The 21,327-nt window shown below is 48.3% G+C and overlaps 1 protein-coding gene across 3 annotated transcripts in view; it reads right to left on the reverse strand.

Annotated features, from left to right (window-relative positions):
- The window catches only part of LOC119441672 (probable citrate synthase 2, mitochondrial), a 58,277-nt gene that overhangs the window by 3,407 nt on the left and 33,543 nt on the right, over positions 1–21,327 (reverse strand). For all 3 annotated transcript variants that reach the window (XM_037706265.2, XM_049661519.1, XM_049661518.1), the window contains exons 6-9: positions 20,986–21,185; positions 12,177–12,306; positions 8,321–8,422; positions 5,386–5,595 (exon numbers count right to left, since the gene is read on the reverse strand). In XM_037706265.2, the coding sequence (XP_037562193.1) occupies positions 5,386–5,595; positions 8,321–8,422; positions 12,177–12,306; positions 20,986–21,185 (642 nt within the window). The remainder of the gene's footprint in view (positions 1–5,385; positions 5,596–8,320; positions 8,423–12,176; positions 12,307–20,985; positions 21,186–21,327) is intronic.

Consider the following 21,327-nt stretch of genomic DNA (forward strand, 5'->3'; position numbering starts at 1 on the left):
CAATTCTAACATGTCCCCGAATCAAACACGCGCTTGCTTTCCATGTGTACAAAGTAGAAAACTAAGGTACAGATAACACTAAAGCTCCCAAACAAAGTAGAAATCAAACATGCACCCAATTTTTAAACAAGAAAAATGGCCAAGGGTCTAATCAGAGCTGCACGGTGGCAACCGATACTCTAAAGTCGGCTTTGTCGCAACACAGCAGTGTTATTCGGCAAAGCATGCGAACGCGGTTTTAGTTCTAATTACCAAGGAAGAAAAAAGGTGCGCTTAAGAATTGGGTAAATACAGTATTAGGACATTGCGAGCTACCGTTATGGCCAAAAACAGGCGTTTTCAAGGGAAGATGACGTGTGTTCAACACGTTCGTTGTCCCCTAAGCTCTGCCGAGACGAGCACTGCCAGTAAAAGGGTCGCTATTGGGGTCACCATATGGGGCAGGGGTGTGCATGCATGCTAATTGATCAAGTTCGAATTATCCGGTGAAGGCTAATTTTAGGATTGAAATAAATTCAAATGACAAAAGCTTGGGCCCATCGAAATGCTTGGGCACCTGCCGGCACCTTTGGTCGAGATTTAATTGACCAGTCGAATTAACAGAAGTCTATTGTATAGCTATTTCTGCTCGACTCAGTGGCCAAATTAGCCACCATGTTCGTATGGTGGCTAATTAGCCATGTTAGTCATGCAGTCAGAGCCCGCATTATCGAACATTGTGTCGTAAAGTGTCCGAAATTTCAGTTGTCCTTATACACTAAGTTTATGGGGCTAGTGGGGGTGCCGCAGAGCTGTCTGAATAATCAAGCATGTCTGAATTATCAGTTGGCGACTGTACGTGGCACAAAGCATTAAAGATGTCTCGCCACAAGAGAATGACTTGGTATTGCATTCATCATTGCATAAAATATATCTTCTTGCTTGCACTCATCCTTCTGTATGTAAGCACATTAAATATGAAATACGTAAGGCCACACGTTTTAGCTCCAGCTAGAAAAACATATTTGTCTGGTGTAGCTATACCACTGTCTATGCTTGATACCAAGCAAAACATTTAGGTCCCATCTCCCACATGCCACTTAGATTTTTCAGAATAAAGGCTTGCGCACATGAGTCCTGAACCACTTTTTACCGAAGTTGAGAAATTACCGTATTTACATGATTGTAAGTCGACTCGAATGTAAGTCGACCCCGCCATATCACATGTTAGGAAAGAAAAAGGTATACCCATGGGTACATTCCATAACAGAAAGTAACACATGGCCGGCAGTCAAGTAAAACGTAGAGCTATAAAGAGAAACATGTGAGCGGCGTCTTTTCCATTAACTATCGATACTCCCCCCCGGAAGCACCAACATTCCCAGAGTCAGTGCCACCGCAATTGGAACAGCGGCCCTTCCATCAACTATCAGCAAAACCATTAGTGCTGTGTGCGTTGTAAAACTTTTTAAAATCTTGAAAAAACCCTTCCGAACAAAAGCACAGAATAGCCAAATGCTACGGGTAGAGCTGTAGAGAAAACAAAATTGTAATTACATTGTAGCACCCGTGATAACTCGTTTCTCCTTTTTACTGGCGGAGCTATGTTCTGGTTTTGACCCCCCACTTCATATTTTCAAATTAAAAAAAAAAATAGGTCGACTTACAATAGTGTAAATATGGTAATTTGACGTTAGAACAGATTATTTTACAATCACTTGGCCACAAAGAGCAGTTCAATGTGTTCAGCAGAAGTGTAGTTATTGGCAATCAAAGATCACCTGTGAACCCTTTCGCGGTGCTCCCGGTCTTTCTTCAATGCCTTGCACTTCGAAGGCTACATACAGCAGAGTGGGGTGGTGCCCACAACGCTCCGCGTACTGAACGTCATCATGACGCGCAGTTCAAATTTGATTTTAAATATTCACATATATGCCACTACTTGCGATTTTGCCGGATATGATGCGCCAAACTCGATGGCTATCCCTAGGCTTACGACTGAGTTCACAGTGTCTGATCCCTTTACTGTGCTACAGTGTACTAAATAGCTACATGCGGCTATTTTTGCACGAGTGACATGAGTAGCACATTTCCTTTCACACTTACCTCTACAACAATTACATAAATTCCGAGGGTCGACAGCGCAATTATCAGCTAAGCAATGGACGCCGCACTTCGGACTCCCGTTGAAAGGATTCCTATTTAACGAGCTTCGACCATGACGGCAACACACCTAGAGGGTGTGCAACTTGGGAAGCAGACGACCTGTTCGTCAGATGTTGGCGCTTGGGCCTTGAGTCATGTCACCCACAGATACCTATCAGAGCACGCTGTTGTCCAGAGGGAGCTGCAGGGAGCTCAGCGAGCTCGCTTGTCACAGCATCCTGAGGCGACAGCGGTATCTACACTTCGCTTCAGACGCAGCTGCATGCGACTGTAGTGGCTGACTATGTGTACAACAGGGCTGGAGTGCGTGCTCGAGATCATGTGCTCTAGAAACTAAATTATGGGGTTTTATGTGCCAAAACCACGATTTGATTATGAGGCACACCATAGGGGGGGACCCCTTAATAATTCGGACCACCTGGGGTTCTTTAGCATACACCTAAATCTAAGTACACGGGTGTTTTCACCTTTCGCTCCTATCAAAATGCGGCTGCCAGGGCCGGGATTTGATCCTGCGACCTCATGCTTAACAGCCCAACACCATAGCCACTAAGCAGCATGGCGGGTGCTCATGTGCCCTAGCCTGGCCACGCTACTTGGTGCGGCGCGGCTATGTCCTGCACAGGCTTGACAGACGGATAGTAGCCACATCCAAATTGCACATTTTGTACAATAGCTCAACACGAAGCAAAGTCTGGCAAGGCATCTAGCCAACAGCAGCCAGAAGTGAGCGCGCGCTGCAGCTAGTGTATGTGTAGTCTGACCCGAAGTTTCGCGTGGTACGTGGCTAGTCGAGTGTTTAAAACTAACAGAAATTAACGAGACCCGACGGCCACGACACTAATAAGCAGTGTGGCCAAGTGTCATTCCTACGTGGGCGCGTGTGGCTGAGCGTTACCAGACGATAGTCGGAGCTAGTACGATAGTCGTACTTCCAGAAGTGTGTAATTCTTACCAAAATTTGAAACGCAAATTTTCGCATACTTCAGCTTGTTTATTAAACTGCATCAATAAATATATACAGTAACAGTAGGAAGGAGCACACTGATCCAAACACCCTTCTCGACTGATGTCAGCTATTGGCCAATAGCAGCCGCATATGGGAATTTGCTACAGTATAGACCACTTATAACGTAACCGCTTATAGTGCAGGACTGGATATAGTACGGTCTTTTCAGACTCCATGTATACGCATACCGCTTACAGTGCAGCCGCGCGAGACGAAATACCGGTTATAATGCGGCTTCTGCTGGAAAATCTCGCCGACAAGGGCGGCAGCGAGCACGCTTCTCGACGAAGTGCGCCCACCGAAGGGAGAGGAGATCAACGAGGGTGATGCGGAGTAGGAGCATGAGACATGGAGCATGAGTCCAAGGGCGATAAAATCGCCTCCACGCGCCGTATGTGCAAGTTAAAGTGCGCGGGGGACGCGCGCCTTCACGGAGAGCGAACGCACAGCGGATAGCAAAAGCGACTTCCATCGCGCGAAAGGCCGTGGAGGTATGGGAGGGAGGAAGGGAGGGGGGGGGGGGGGGCGACGCTGTGCTGCGGCACCAAATGCGTATATTGCAACCTGGCGCAATGGGAACTGGCGACGCAATCTCCCACGCGAAAGGAGCAAAGCGGGAAGGCAGCACGGGAGGGGGGGGCGGCTTCTACTCTGCCACCAAATGCGTTCGTGCTGGTGCTGGCTGTCGGTGTTATCGCGCACACCGTATCTTGACAGCGATCTCCACACGGCTCCGACCTTTGGATGCGATGTGCTTACGCCGCTCAGTTTCCTTTGCAGAGATAGACCGCAACGAACTTTCGCTCGCTGCAGCGGCCGCGTTTCCCCACGCCCGCATTTTGACAGTGGTTGTCTGCGGTCAGGTTTGCTTGCGCGCGTTGACACCACGCTTGTTAATTCAGTTAGTAAGCGAATGTGTCAAGTTTACGCAGCCAATAAAACTACTATCCCTACTCCTTATAGCTCTCTACTAATTTGCTATCGAAATTGATGCTTCGCGTTCCGGGCGAAACTGAGATATTAAAAAAAAAAATTATTACTTTGTCTACTTCATGCGAAGATTGTGGGTACTTGGACAATAACCTTTCAACATTTATAAATTTAAACGGATGCAAAACTCTCAGTCGCACACTTCGATTCTCGGATATACGCGGCTTACTCTGAGCGGGCACGCCCGCCCACAGGGGCCGTTGTGTCTTGAAAACAATCTGCAAGGGGGGCACAGTCCCCCGTGCACTGTACTTGTGCGTGCGTGACACCATGCTTGTTAATGCGCAGAGAGCCGCGGCGGCGGACGTGCTTTCGAGCGCTCCCGCCACTACGTCATTCTACCTGCACCTCGTGAGGAATGCTGAGATGCGTGGCCGGCGTGGCTTGGTGCGCCGGGCGAGAAATATGACTGGAGCTATTTACACGCCAGCAGCGTTGGAACATGCCCGATGGCGCGAGATGCACCGGTTGTTCGCCACCGTGAGGTCGCGGAGCTCGACGTGTGCACTCGCGTTACGTTGGAGTATACCTGCGGCTTGAGGGGAGCGTTCGCCGTCTCAGTTGACTGCCAAACTTCCAGGCAGCCGCACTGTAACCGGTATTTCATCTCCCACAACTGCACTATAAGCGATACGTGTATACATAGAGTGCTATGCGAAAATTAATGGGAGTCTGAAAAGACCGTACTATATCCGGTCCTGCATTATAAGTGGTTCCGTTGTAAGTTGTCTATACTGTATAGCAGAAATCCCGCAGGGTTAAGCTGTAGTTATTGTGCGGGCAGCTTGCATAATTAAATGTGCTGGTGCCACACTGGGTGTGTCCCGAAAATAAGCACCAAGCCGGCAGTTTGCCAGATATTTCACATCTGCTGCAATGGCCACAAGTGACACTGGCTAACACTCCCATGGCCTGATAATCCAATCACGCACATGAGGATCTGACAAATTGGACAAAGGGAAGGCCATTGCTGTAGCACAATGTGTACAGCACCGCAAGCCTCATGTGAAGGTTATGAGCAACCAAGGCTCTCTCTACTTCCACTTTCAGTTCCTTTCATTAAGAAAAGTCAGATTGTTGCACATGTGGGCCTCATCTATAGATGCTTCAACAGCTAGATAAAAAGGATTAGATTGTATGCTGACCTCAAGCGGTTACTTCCTCAAACAAAAATTGAGCCCTTCGGTGTCCCTTATTTTTTTTCGTCCACGTGGACGCCACTCCAAGAGGAGGCAACGTACCTGTAAAAGGACGCCGGAGTGCGCGTCCACATTGGGCCACGGGTTCTTGACCTTGCCCAGCTCGAGCAGAATCGGAGGCACCACTGTGTAGAGCTGCGAGACCAGCTTGAAGAGTGGGTCGTTGGGAAGGTGCTTGAGCGCAAACTCCCGCTGGCACGTGTAGCGTGGGTCCGTCTTGCGCAGGACAGCATGGCCATAGCCAGGCACCACCTGACGATCACACATGGGATATCAGAATCGACACGAGACGGGTGTACAGAAGGCAAGAGCTTTCTGGCACACTGGGCAACAGCGACTGCGGGAAGCACCTGTTCCGTAAACAGCTAGCAGACTCAAGATGTCGCCAGCGCTCGCAGAATATTTTGCGTAGCTAACTGTTTGCAGGTTCTTTCAGCCCCTGACGCGTTTGCAGGCTGTACCACAAGGTCAGCTACCTTCAACGGTTGATTCAGCTAAATTGTGTGGAGGTTGTCTAAACATTTATTCAACGCTCATAACCATTGCAAAATGCTAACAGCAGTATTAAAGCATTTTAGGACAAGCACTGCCATTACCACAAAGCTGGGTTTCATGTTCCAGTATCTCCATAGTAAAAGTTCTCTTTAAAGGTGCTACTGATGAGCGATTCCAATGCAGTGGGACCCGAAAGCAGTTTTAACAAGCACCTTAACAGTGCAAGCACATGAAGCATTGGAGGGTATCTCCGTGTAGTACAGTCAAATCTCGATAATTCGAACTCGAAGGGGTCCGAAAATTTGTTCAAAATAAAGAAAGATATTTGAATGGAGGACTTACCTGCAGTGGCGCACGTGCACTGAGCTAACCCATGAGTGGGAAGTTTCAGAAGATTTATTCACACGCATTTACAAATTACAGGACACCCGTCACTAACAGAAGTAATCGGTGATGTGCGCCTGCACACTCGATAAACATTGCATGAAGATTGAAAACCAGTTCCAACCCAGCATCCGCATTCTGATGGCAAGAGAAGTAGCACGCAGCTATGTCCAGCACCAATGCTACTTCAATTGCACTAGGTGGAGGAGGGGGGGCATCTCATCCCTGTCATCAGAATCCTCGCCGCTGAGGGCAGAAGGGTCCTCAAATGTAGCCTGTTGAGGGCACGTAACCTCAATTATCTCATCACTTATAATGCCGGATGTCTCTACACCACTACCACCTGCACGTAACTCTCAAATGTCACGCCACCTGGGAGAACACTACTGATGCTTTCAGGCAAGCAGTTATCGCCAGACGAAATCTGCACCGCCTCTTCTTCCACATCACCATTAGCCGCAGGTTCAACAAAACCACATCTTCGCAAACAATTGGTAATGGTCTCCGGCTTAATCGAGTTCCACGCAGTGGCAAGGATGTGTCCTGCGCCGAGGAGACTGATCACATATGCTTTCTCACTGTTAAGGCATAACAGCATCCTTTCCAGGATATGCCAACAGTACAAGGTTTTCAAATTTTGGACGACGCCCATGGGCTGGTGCAGAGCCGTCGGGTTCTTAGGCAGGAAAACGAAGCGAATCGCATGTAGGCCTTCGATACTGCAGTGTGCCGTGCAGATGTCAACGAAAAGAAGGATGTTCTGGCCTTTTGCGGCGAATTTTCTGTCCAGTACACGGATCCAGTCTGAAAAAATATTCATCGTCATCCATGCCTTCTTGTTGGCAACGTAGTGAGCGGGAAGTACTTTGTCTTCACACCTTTGAAGCAGCGAGGCTTAGCCGCTTTGCCAATTATGAGCAACCGGCAATGCTCCATGCCCACCTCGTTTGCGTACACTATCACTGTTAGCCCTTCCTTGCTTTTCTTCCCTCTGACACAATCGTCGCCTTGAAAAGTGCTAATTTTTGGGGGGAGCAGTTTGTAATAGAGCGCCGTCTCGTCCGCGTTAAAGACGTCATCGAGCGAGTAGGAGGCAAGGCAATCCTTCAGCTCCCCAGAGCGCCATCCTCCTAATGGGACTGTGTCAACGTCTGCCTTCTCACCGCAAACAGTCTTGAAAGTGAGCCCGTGGCATTCCTTGAACCATGACCTCCACCTGTCTGATGCTGAGAATTCTTCAACAGCCATCTTGGTTGCAAACTCCCTCGCCTTGGCTGCAATTATCGGCCCACTGAGTAGGAGATTCCGGCAACGAACCTGTTTAATCCACATGACGAGAGCATCTTCAAGCTGGGGATGTGCTGATGTCCGCAGCCTCTTCCTCGATGGTTGGATTTGCTGCTTTTCATATACAGTGATGATGGACTCCCTGTTCTTGATGTAAGTTGACAGAGTGCTCTTAGTGATGTCATATTTCTTGGCGATTTATGTCTTGCAAAGGGCGCCTTTCTCAACTTCGTGCAGAATTTCCACCTTCGTTTTGAGGTCCTTTGGTGGGCAATAGGTGGCCCGGCTCGCCATGATGCTTGCAAACCGAACTTTCCGAAGCCTAGCCAACGCGTCGCACTTCACAGCACAAAGAATGACGACACGACTGGGCCTCCGCCGTTGCTTCCCTCTGTGCCGCAGCCGCAGCGTTCAATCAACATGTGATGAGAAAACAGAAGCAGAAGAATTCACTGCCCTTTTTCTCCAAGTGGCTGAGAGATTCGTGCTCAAATTAACGAGATTCGACTGTAGTCGAATGCAGCCAAATCCTGCCTGGCTTCGAGCTACACATAAGTTTCATGAATTCTCATTGTGCTTCTTCATTGTCTAACTTTTGCTGTATCATTCACATCAAGCTGTAAATGATATATGCAGCTCCTTGAATCAAAAGCCAGGAAAACGTTAACATAAATATGGTGGTGCCCTTCCTACAGCGTCGAACTACTGGTTAGACAAACATCTGCTAGACACACTACAGCATAAAAAGGTAGGACAAAGGAGGAAGCTGTAACAAATGTGTTGCCCCACAAGGCCTGGATGACACACGCACCTGTCCAGACTTGAGGGTCTTCCACACAAACTCCTTCATCTGCTCGTCGCTCACTTCACCTCCAAGCTCCTTCTGCAATTTGGTCAGCCACACCAGCACTTCCTGGATTCATAGAAAAAAATAGGAGAGAATGCATGGGTTATGGTGAACTGAAGGTTAATAGACAGTTATGAAAAGATTAGCAAGAGTGTTCTAATTCTTCAAGTGCTGCTGGAAAAGAATGCATAGCCACATTCCACTAGTCAAACCCTGCTACACTGAACAATACAGCTGCTGACAGATTTTTCTTTTCGTATACTGACAAGGCCCCAAAAATGGTGGGAAAATCTGGCAGTACAGAAAAAAAAAATATTCAAGAGAAAAGCAAATTCTGTCTTTCTTTTTTTTTACCATAGAAGTTGCACAGAAAATTAATTAGCAGTAGGGGTGTGCGAATATCAAAATTTTCTAAGACAAATAGCTTTGAATATCTGATTGAATATCGAATGATCTGCAGATGCATTTATTAAGAAGTTTCGTTAACAAGTTGGAACAGAAATTAAATTGTACATGGTAAAAAATTAGACTAGTAAGCCGTTACACTAAAATATTGCCTGTTTAGCACATGTTAACTCGGAAAATTGAGCAATTCCCGCTAGCTGTCTGTTCCCATCAATGTGTCTTATTATACAACATCAAATGCCCATGAGCTCAGAGGCATTTGACCCTGTGCCAACCGGCGCTCAGTGCATTAGCTGTCAAGCAATAAGCTCAGGACTGGGGGTAGTGCGGTAAAAGAGTGCATCCTCGCTGTCCACAAACCCATGCCCCTTGCTACCGAGAAGCTGGCTTCCCCGCAAGCGTATACGTTCAGTGGCTGAACATGCTTTACAGGCAAAATTTCGCCCTGCAGCACATTATCACAGAATTCAGCACAAGATCAGACACATATTCTTAGATTAGATAGAAGCAAACGCTAAGAATCATGTTTGCTCCAGCAGAGCCAGCAATATCATCTATTTGTTTGGAATATTCGGATTCAACCGAATATCCAAAAATTTTCAAATACGTAGTTTTCGAGTTGGATACAAATAGTAAAAATATATACAGTGGAACCTCATTGATACGATCTTCGCAGGAACCAGAAAACAAAAAGGTATCATCTAAAAATAGTATCATCCAAAGCAAGCCCCAAAACGTAAGAAAACAGGCTTACTTGGTGACAAATTCGCTAGCAAAGCTTCCTGTAGCGTCGAGTGATACTGCTCTGCATAACACGCGTGTTATGCAGAGAAGCATTACTCGATGCCACACGAACCGAATTGCAGCTAACACTTTTATTGAGCAACGTTAAAACAGCTTGTCAGTTTTCGCTGAACTTTCTTTTTTTCAAAGTCCGTAAACGAGTTCTTTTGAAGCAAGTTGCGTGACATAGCTACATAGGTCACGGCACCACGAGACCAAGAATTCCGAAAAAAAAAAAAAAAAAAAAAACACCGTAGAGCAGCGTGACACGAGCGATACGACTGGCGGACGAGGGCAGGCGCTCCATTCAGCCACGTGACCGCATGAAGATCTCGCCTGAAAAGCCAGCCAAAACAAGCGCGCGCGAAAGCTGACGCAAGCAGACGATACTACGAGCGTGAAAATAGCGGTCGGGCGGGCCCGCAGGAGTTTCCCGTGCTACAGCCGGTCAGAAGGCATGCGCTCCCTTTCTTCTTTAAAGAGCGAGGGCACGCCTCCAGACCGGCCGTGCCCGCGCGTACTTCACTGAAGGGGGCAGCTCTCATTGGGCTGCTTCGCTAGCGGCTCGTTCGCCGCCGGTGCGCGCCATAATTTAAATTGGTACAGGACCGATTCCTCCCATGGTATGAAAAACCTGCTTTGCAGCAGCTTTTGTGGCGCGTGTTCTGCCGCCACCGGCGCGCAACGCACATTTTTCTGCTAGTGTCGCCGGCCCTTAACACGTTGTTCGTGGGTCGTTGGAATGCCATTTAATTTATTACACTTGAATATAAAGCTAAGAGTTTCAGAAATACCAGTTTGAAGTCGTATAATCCAATTTCATGTGAAAACGCGATCGTATCAACCTCATGAAAATACATTGCTCCTACGGCTGGGAAACGAAAAAAAAAAAAGTTTCATCCCGAAAAACGTCTTAAGCAGAATTGTATCAACGAGGTTCCACTGAATTCGATCATTTACGAAAATTTCCAATATTCGCACACCCCTAATTAGCAGAATTTTGCTCAGTGTCGTCCTTCAGCGCCTTTGCCTATCGTACAGCTTGACATGCGTTGTGTGTTGTTACGATGCCGGCAGTTGAGGCTGTTTAAGTTAACTGCGGGGCTTTCTGCATGCATGTGAGCATACTCCTTGCTGTCCATTAATGGCAAAAACGAACTTGGCAGGTGTGCCCACCGTAATTGTTGGCTGGTTACCCGCATAGAGCCAAGGGCAATGTTTAAGGCCATCAGTCTAACCTGTATGCATGATCTCAAGCCTGATAACCAATGAGCTACTCCACTCCCTGCCATTACTAGCACCCACAACACTCCTTCCCAGCCTTCTCCCATATTGGAGCTGAAGACTGACCTGACATTTATATTACGACCCCCACATGCTTTTCTGTCTCCCTTCTAGCTGTGCAGCATATTTCCGAAGACAGTTCTTGCATTTTACGGGACTCCTGAGGTTCTTTGCTCTCCAGCTGGCTATTCATTCTCTGTAGGCAATATGTATGTGACATCTAAATGAAATTTTGGGGCTTAATGTGCCAGAACCACAATCTGATTTTGAAGCACGCCATAATGAGGCAATCTGGATTAATTTTGATCATCTGGGGTTCTTTACAGTGCACCTAAAATAAGTACACTAGCGTTTTTGCATTTCGCCCTCGCCGAAACGCCGCCTCCAATGGCTGAGATCAAACCAACGACCTCAAGCTCAGCAGTACAATGCCATCACTACAGTGGGTACATGAGTGACATCTGTGTTTTCAGGGAGATTGGCTGCTTTGGGAAGAAGGCCCCGCTGTCCTTCGCTGGAATTTTCAGCAGTTTCTTGGCAACACTACGCAGACACGATCGTTACTGCCTGATCGGCAAGCTGTGCTTTTGTTTGCAGTGCCAAAACATGGCAAGGGGCCTTTTAAAAAACACAATGGGCAGCAGAACGAATCGAGCAGCCATGTGTTTGATGTCCTGCCTTGTGCTAAGCATTCCCACAGTCCGCCTTTAGCACTTATCAGCACCTTGCGAGCAACTAAAACAGCGTTTTATTTTCTGCCTTCTAAACTGTGTGACAAGACCAAAGAAACGAGAGCAGCACTTTCCTGCTTTTTTTTATGCCTGCATTGATAAAGCAGTAGCTGCACAGATGATCAGTTAATCAGCATGCATTTCTTGTACCAACAAGTTCTTTCTCTTCAAAAAAATAAATAAATAATAATTGACGCTTTTCTTGCAGCCTGAATACAACTAAAAATGGATACAAAGAAAAATATCCAACTGTTGAGCTACTCACACATTCATAAACAGAGGCACTGCACTTCCGACCAGTAAGGTAAAATCAGGTGCAAAAAGTGGATTGCTCTAAACACAGTCTGGAGAAAGTTGACTAAACATCTGATTGCACATTTTATCTTGAGTCCACCGCAGGACCAAAGACCCCCTTGGCGATCTCCAGGTAGACTTTCCTATGTTTGAAAACATATTGTTTGGCTAGTTGGTTCGTCATAGCTTGCAACAGACATCAAGACGATCACAGTTACAAAGTTGACAGATCACAGAATTGTTAGCTTTACCTCAACGGTGTTTACAAATCGGCCTACACTGCACGCAGTTCTAAGGTAAAATGACTCGGCACAATAGCTCACCTGGTTAGCGAGGCCGTGCAGAGGTCCAGCCAGGCCGTTCATGCCGGCAGCCAGCGAGAGGTACGGGTCAGAGAGGGCGCTGCCCACAAGGTGGGTTGTGTGTGCACTCACGTTGCCGCCTTCGTGGTCACTGCAGGCAGGGAGATTGAAGCACAAGTGAAGTGTTAATCACAAATTCTCTGTTATGGCTAATGCCACCAGCAGATCCAAAGCAAATTTTTACTCCGAATGAAAGAGTTCGTGTTCATTGGTAATTTCGAGTCAACTCACTCTGTGATGGATGAAGCCCACCCAGCCATAGGGGCATGGATTCAGCCAGAAATTCAATAGCATGTCACGTCCCTTCAGCCCGATGACTGAACGCATGCATCTGATTTCAGAGATTTATGCACACATCGGTGCACAATGCTGCACTCCTTTGCATGGGGGTTGCATGCCTCGGCAACATATCACTTGATTGGCGTTTCAAGAACTATGGATGACAGAAGCGGCAGCCCTATAGCTAGGCTAATGCCTCAATAGTCAGACACAGACTCTGCAGAAATTAGATACCGTTTCACAAACTGGCTGTGTCTGGTCTCTCCTAGAACAATCCAACGGGGAGCTGTTTGTTTTCCACTGTTGGATACAAATTCACGACATCAGAGTGTTCACTCAAAGATATGGGCAACTCCTTCAGTTTGACCAGTGGAATTTGCTATGGAACAGGTTCCAATAGAACACAGTGCAAACACGACTTGGATAAGAAAAAAGAAAGACAGGACAGTTTCCGAAACCTATATACAGTCGAACCCGTTTGTACCAAATTCAACAGCTCTGCGAAAAGTGGCCATTATATCGGTAATTTGTTATGTATATGGACTCACCCTTAAAAACACTCAAAAATTTAACTGCACTGAAGCTGGCGTCAGCAGTTACAATTCGGCAGCACTTTGGTCCGAAAACCTGGTTTTCAGTGTCATTTTTGCTCCCGGCACGTTCCCGCACCTATCAGCAAACTTCTGTTAGAAACACCCATCCAATGAACGAAATGCAGCATCGTGTAGCTTTTCTAAACCGGAGCCAGGTCCCAATCACCTGTTATTTAAGAACTGCAACCATAGCCACCATTTTTTATTCGAGAGCTTGCGATATATTTTACTACCAGCGGGACACGACTGTATTCTGCACACGGAGAGTGAAGCGTTCTAGTTGGCCGCAAGCGTAAACTTCGGAAACTACTGCAGCATGCCACCAATCTGCGAAGGTCTTGGATGTAAAATTACGTTACCTATGTTGCTTCGGCCGAAAAAATATGCAATGTGACAAAAGAAAAACATCCCTGCGAACCATTTCTCCTGATAATGGCGTAGTAACCGCTGACCCTTTGCAACATTGCGTGGCGGCAGCGCGTGATGCAGCATTCTCGCTGACTCAGGCCGCGTCGACAGGAACGCTTGAGCGGCCATTGTTGAAGACATAGATCTATGGCATACGGCATAATGCACACCATGCTGCACAGACAATTCATGAAAACGAGTGTGACGCCATCGTGGCATCCGATATTGCACCGGCGCACGCTGCTCGCCATGCTGTTTATGCTGTATGCGGCACGCCTCCACCCTGGAAGCGCGCCTTGAAAACGCGCGACTTCTTCGCGGCTTCCGAAATTTGCACGAGGTGAACGCTCGCTCATCTCGAAGCACTTTGGCATCGTCGCGGTTGGACTGGAGTGGGGCGTGCGCTGCCATGCGCCAAGTTTAGTCATGTTTCCGTGCTTCGGCACTTCGCATGTGCCCTTTTTACCATGACCGGGTTCGAAGCATTCATTGTAGCAGTACGGCTATTTAAAGAAACATTTGTTATATCTGGAAGCAGTTTCCATAGGGAGGGTCAGAAAATTGCAAGTGCACTGAAATGTGGTCGTTATAACTGATAGATCGTTATACAGTGGAATCTCGATGATACAAATCTCACGGGGTTACGAAAAATATTCGTATTAGCCGAAATTCGTATCATCAAAACACAATTAAAACTAGCTAAATTAAGGGGGACGCGGGGATCAGATTGCGAAAATCGCGAGAAAAATCGATTTTTGAAAACCACGCGTTTGGGTATCTGCAACGCCTAATCTACGCTGCATCAAAATGGTTTGGCTGAAAACGCACTGAAAGTGCCCGAAAAAGTTTAAATTCGTCAGTGCGCAGGGTGAGAAAACAGCTTTAAATCGCGCAAAATCACCGCAGTTCACGGAGCCATATCTCGTATTTCCTGCCACCGAGCGCCACCATCTTGGTATCGTTCGAAAGCTCAAAGTTAAGCCGTCCCGCTTCTCAATTCGTCCGTCGTCGCCAACTTGTAAAAAACGCACAAACACCAAAGAAGCGCGGGTCTGTGATAGGTAGTCACACGGGCCCTCTGATAAACGCGGTCCTCCGATTGGCTGCCGTGCTGAAAGGCGTCTCTCCATTGGTTGCTGCTGTGGCAGGGGCAAGATGGCAACCGCAGTTGTCCGCTTCGTAAACCACGCCGGCGTCTTCACTTGACACACAGAATTCGGATTACCGAGAACTCCCCGGTTAGTGATGGATCGTCGCTCGTTGGCGAATAAACTTTGGACGAAGCACGCCTTCGGAATACGGACGCACAAGCCTCCTACGGCAAGAAAAATACGGCGATTAGCGGGAGAAGCAAAGGAGCACCCGACTGAACGAGCGCAACCTTGCACCGCGCTATCTTGCACCGTGTGACTCCAGCAGTGAAACCCACAATCGCCCTGTGCCATCGGCACCAATAACGCAGCCGACGGAAGATGCGCCAACGGAGGCTCCCACGCCTCGGCGTACGGCCGCGTGAATCAGCTGAGATCGTATCTCGGTAGACATAGCTCGCTGCGACTATGCAAAATGGCGCAAAAAAGAACGCGGCCCGAAGCACGGCAGCCACTCCGCCTGATGGCACGCGGAAAAGGAGCAAAAGCAACAAAAGCGCCACCGCTTCGAACTCTTCGCGCCCATTCGCAGCCTCCGCGCTGTCCGGCGTCGCGTCCGCACCAAAAGAGAAAGGGAGAAAGCGCGTGACTGCGCGCTGTTCTCTTTCGCGGCCGTCGAGTGGGGCGGCATTTATTCGTATCAACCGACGCGGGTCGAAAATCTAATCGTAACAACCGTTTTCTAGCACGTTACAAAGTAATGGGGCTTGGCCGGGACCACAGAAAAATTCGTATCATCCGAAAATTCGAATTAGCCGTGATCGTATCATCGAGGTTCCACTGTATCTGGAATCGTTTAAGTAGGTTCCGCTGTACCATATTTACTCGAATCTAACGCACATTTTTTTCGATAAAACAGGTCCAAAAATTGCATGCATGTTGGAATCGAGTATGACTCTAAATCTGCGTTACCATATAGCTGTCGGCATTTCAAGATGACCACCTCGCACATGCGTCGAGCCTAGCTACACTCTAGCCTAGCTGCCGTAGCTTCCTCCATGTGTTGCAGTACACGTGGTGAGGCATTAGTCTACCGTCTTTGTTCCCGTTTTCTGCGTCTGCTCTACCAGCATGAAGTGCCGAGTTCATCATGATGCCGCATTTAAAAGGAAAGTGATCATGTGTGCGGAGACGGACGGAAATCGGGCCACATCACGGGCGTTCGGAGAATCCAAAACTTGCGTGCGGGACTGGCGCAAACAGGAGGAGAGGATTTTCGCCAGCAAAGCAACGCGGAAGGGTTTCAGTGAACCGAAGCACGACATTTTCTGCGACGATCCACTTCGGTGATACCAACGCCTTGGCCCTATCTTGAAAGCGATATGCGACAGGGAAAGTCCGCCGTGCACTATGTTTTCGCCGTTTATAGGTTGCGTTGAAACGAGAGGCATGCTAGCACGAAGGTCAGTTCGCTCACCGCGCTTCGTCACTCCAGCGTTTAGCAGCGAATTTCCGTGGTCAATGAGCGAGATGTGTGCATGTTTGCTTGTGCGCGCGTGACACCGTGCTTGTTAACTTATTTAGTAAGTGAATGTTTGCAAGTTTATACGGCTGATAAAACTGCTATTCTTACTTCGTATAGCGGTCTACTAATTTGTTATCGCATTCGATGCTTTGCCTTTCGGGTGAAACTGACTTTTTTTTATTCATTGCAACTTCAGTGCATCAGCAATAAATGCGTTTTTCCAAATGAGAGATAGTTTTATTTCTGTTTGAAAGCATGAGGTGCGCAGTACTGTAAAGGATTTTTTTTTTGTCATGGAAAGCGGGTGCGCGTTACAATCGAGGGCGCGTTAGAATCGAGTAAATACGGTATTCGATATTCGGCTTCTTTTTCTTCATTCGATATTTGATTCAAAATCTACAATTTGGTACTTATAACAACACCGGTTTTAACAATATACAGAGTAGAGCGCTTATAACGTAAGTCGCCGGAGTCGCGAATATCTGCACTATAAGCGGTACCGCACTATAACCAAAACAACGAATTTCAAGCCCTGCACGTATTCAAAACATGTAAATCAAGCATGTAGACACGCTTTGTAGTATCGCGTGCACATCGCGATTACGTTTTCACCAGTGAGCTGGCGAAAACACAATTGCGATGTAGCCGGTGTTCTTCAAGCTCGACAGCTATGCACAGAGTCAAAATGAAACAACTGTTTGCCGGCAACCGCTGCGGAAAGAAACGTGACCGCTATCGACGCGATTATGAACGGCGACTTTGCAGCGCTGAAGGCACGCGCCCGATGCACGCACCGAGTCTGGACGAATTAACTACCATTCGCTGCAGCAACTGCAGTCGAAACCGCGGTCGCTATCTATGCGATCATCGATGGCGACTATGCAGTTTTTTAAGCACGCGGCCGACACGCGTACCGAGTAAAAACGAAACCACTGTTCGTCGCAACCGCTGCGGAGACAACCGCGGCCGCTATCGACGCGATCGTGGATGACTACGCAGTTACGAAAGCCCGCGGCCAGCGCGCTGTTATGCATGGCGGTAAACGCAAGAATACAGGCTTTAAAGACACAATTAGGCTCGAAGCGTTCCGGCGTTGCTGTAATTCACGTACGACTTCAGCTGATGGCTGTGGCGATGCGGACTCCGCCGCTTCGTTTCGGTTGGACGCTAGCGCCGTTCTTGCTCTTTTTCGTCGCACATTTGCTACGCTCCTCGCTCACCGAGGTCCGAAAGTAGTCCAAATTAACCAATGTGCAGCCAAATAAGTCCGAATTAACGAGAGTTTGATTGCATTGAATAATGCATACGCCGGCCGGCAGCGCGCACCTTGTTGAGAAGCGTGCTCGCTGCCGCCCTTGTCGGCGAGATTTGCCCGCGGAAGCCGCATTATAACAGGTATTTCGTCTCACGCGGCTGCACTGTAAGCGGTATGCGTATACATGGATTTCTATGGGAAAATTAATGGGCGTCTAAAAAGACCGTACTATATCCGGCCCTGCACTATAAGCGGTTACGTTATAAGTGGTCTATACTGCATAGGTTATAACAATGAGAAGCTGCTGTCTTGTCAAATTTTGTATGTTTTCCATGGTGAAATAACTCGCTTACTACAATGCAGCAACGGCTGATTGCGAGGGCCCAGGACGCGGCCCGAGCTCAAGGCATTCTGGAATGAGGACGCCTATCCGAAGCTGCATTTACATAAGAGACCCTAGATTGTGCGTGCCCGTGTGGCCTTATCGGTTATAACAATGAAGTCTGGCAAATGGGTGTCCGTGCCAAAAGGGAATGGCATGCGAAATCCTTGAAAAGAATAAAGAAATTCGAGCAGCTGCATGCCGCTGCGCGCTGTTTTCCAGCCTTCTCCGCATCGCCAGCCTCACACGCCTCGCTCCCGTCGCCCTTCTACCCTTCCAAACACGAATGGGCTGCGCCCATAGCTCTAGGCTGGCCCACCTTCCGAAACACAAATGGACCACGCCAACTGCATTGACAGCAGACAGCGCTGGGCGCTGGTGTCTTGCTGGACCCTTATTCTGCGCATTCCTGCCGACGGATTTGGCCGCTCGTGTTCGTCATTGTTGGATACGTAGAAGTCGTTCCAGGCCTCGTTTGACTCACCGCCGAAACATTAATGCATGAAATAAAGCAAGATGATTGGTTTGAATGCATAATAGAAGAGGAGATAAATACAGAACAGTTAGAAGAAGATGGCTGATCCGCCCACTGATCACCGGCAATGCACGACATTGCCGGTGAAAAGAAAGCGCACTGCTACGTATTCGGAAACGAAGTGCTTCAGAGGCAATCGTCGCGAACGTGCTTGCATTGGATAGTGATGGCGACAGTGACAATGGCAGCGATGACGCGGTAGGACAGGCTGCCTCAACGTAGTCCTCGCAGGAGTTCCTGCACATGATTTAGTCCCTCTGGGCCGTCGTTTTCGTGAGGGACGTGCTGTGCTGTGTCGATCTCACCCCAGCATTTCTTTTTGATTTCTCCAAATGAGAGGCTGCCGCAGCGACCTTCTCGCATTTTTTAAAAGGCCCCTTTTGAGGCCACCAAAGCGATGCCTCGGCGGAGCTCGCATGTCACTTGCCGCCAACTGGCCCTGCATTGCAGTTGTTATAGCAGTGCCATTCTTGAATGCCGACAGCCGTGGCTTGCTACATGCGATCTGAGCACGCAGGAAGTAGAGTTAAACAGTTAAACAAGTCAAAACAATCAGCAACCAGATGGAGGAAGGTGGTGGGGAAGGGCAGTGGCCTCCCCGCCATTATAGTTTTCTCACAACAGCTCTGCCATGCCCCAATTTTGATTTTTTTTCATGCAACCTGGTTATAACAATTGTCGGTTATAACAATGGAATTTTTGTGGCACCTGAATAATGTTATAAGTGGGTTCGACTACATTTGCACACTCCTATTAAATACAGTAGTAATTCATTGTGGGCTGCCGCTTCTGCTTCAAAATCATCCTGGGGCAGGCCGAGAAGGAGCCTTCAGTGAGAGACGATGTGTGTTCAACGCATTCACTGTACCCTAAGCACCGCCAAGACAGATGCAGCCGCTACTGGAGTCACCATTGAGGTCACCATTTGGGCTCAGGCGCAAGCATGCTTACCAGCCAAGTTTGAATTAAACAGTGAAAGCTAATTTCAGGATTAATATAACGAATGTTAGTACCTATAGTAATGTACGAGTGCCGGGTGGGACCTTCGGACAAATTGAATTAAAGAATACTGTATTGATATAAACATTATAAAAACAATTGTATCACAGTTTTAAGGTCATTTAAAATTAAAGCTTTAATGCCGTTAATTACTCGTGTGGTAATGTGCAAATAACATTCAGAGTAGTAGCATCAGGCGTTTTAAAGCCATTACAGTCAATGACCGATTTTCCAGACAACGATTTTTCGGATATGCCCGATAATTCGGACGCCTTCGCGGCACCACCGCGTACCCCATAGAGTCAATGTAAAAGAACGTCCAAAATTTCGGATGGAAAAAAAACCTTCGCGTCCGATTTTCCAGACTTTTTGCCAACACCGCAGGTCCGAAACGGCAATAATCGAAGCCACCACTGCCGCCATTTTGATTATCTCGCCGCCTCAAACTGGCGCTCCCACATGCAGATCCGCTGGTATCCATAGCCCTCACCCACGGAGAAAGAATACAGGAGGCGCAACTCGGCTCCTTCCCGCGTCGTCATAATGTCACACAGGAGCACAGGACCTACCATGCGGCGGCGGACGTCGTGACAGCGCCCCCTACAGAACGCCGGACGCATAACGTATGGTCACGTGATGGTTTGTCGAAGCGATGCAGTGGATCCGTGGCGCGGCGAGCGCGCTCTTGCAACGCCTCCAGTTGGCTCTTGTCGTCTGCTCGCACGCGACGGCTTGATGCCAGTGCGCCGCCTTGGCTACTATCGCAGATCGTCTGATCTTTAAAGTTTCTTGGTCTTATTGCCACATAAATAGCATGTGATCCTAAATAATAATCTATAAAAAATATCCTACTAACACGGTCTACAGGTCTTCTATCCCCGGATTGCAAACCGCGCTGGAGCAAAACGTTTTGGGCGGTATCCGACAGTAGCAGACGACGCCGGGCGCCGTCGGAGACCGCGGCTACTGCGGCCATGCGCGCGCCGCTGCGACCACGAGAGAAGTAGTTCCTTCCGTCGCCGCAAGGGGCGCTGCGCCGACGTTCACCACCAGCGCGTCTCCTCCTCTCCCAGCGTGACATTATCACGACCAGTGCTCGCGCTGGCGCCGGCCCCGAGTTTCGCCTCCTGTTATTCTTTCTCCGTGCCCTCACCACAGCAACGCTAGGCCTAGCTGCTTCGACGTTCGCTCCCAAGCTTTTCGCTGTTCGGTGCCGTGTTTTTCATAGAAACAATTCGCCGCTGTTGGCAATGGCGCCGACTCTGCCTTTGTAATCCCTGCGAATGGCTTCTAAGCTCGGAAAGCATGAGCGTTGTATAGTGCCTGTTCCCAAAAGTCGGCTTTGCCTTAATACAGCAATGTTCCAGGGTGAAGCATACACAAAGTATTGCAGTGAAGCATACCAAGAGTGGGAAGGGGTAATTGTCACGTGACATGGTATGTTTCCTGAATTATACAAGTGTGCACCCGCTGCCTCCTATCACAGTATGAGCACCTGATCCGCGTAGTAAGTGTACTGGCAGGCCTCAAGTTATTTTGGACATGCCTGAGGCGATTTGAGCCATTGGGGGCAGTAAAAGGCATGCAATGATTTGTTAGGACTGCCCGATTTTCCGGATGTTTTCGCAGCCCCCAAGGAGTCCGAAAAACCAGACGTTGACTGTACGCTTCCCCAAAGTCTGACAAGGTGTCCCTCCAAGCACCTGTGGATGGTGAGGTAGAGGCGCATGAGCTCGGTAAAGCTTGGGTCATCGTAACCCAGCATGGCGGTGAAGTTGGCCGACCAGTCCTTGGACACGTCAATGGCACCGATGCTACTGCCGTCCCGGAACAGGTTGCGGTAGATAGTCGCCGCAATCGGGGGCAGCTTCGCCAGCAGAGCCATTGTGTCATCAAACGTGTGCTGCACATGCAAAGAGGGAAGAAACGGTGAGGCGCAAACAGTCTTTCGCAAGCATCAATTTGTGAGAAGGAAGCATAACTTCTCTTGGTCGCAAAAGTGCGACAAATTTATTTTTCCATCATCTCTAAAATATGGTGGCTTG

The sequence above is a fragment of the Dermacentor silvarum genome, chromosome 2 (assembly GCF_013339745.2).
Source record: "Dermacentor silvarum isolate Dsil-2018 chromosome 2, BIME_Dsil_1.4, whole genome shotgun sequence".
Classification (NCBI taxonomy): Eukaryota; Metazoa; Arthropoda; class Arachnida; order Ixodida; family Ixodidae; genus Dermacentor; species Dermacentor silvarum.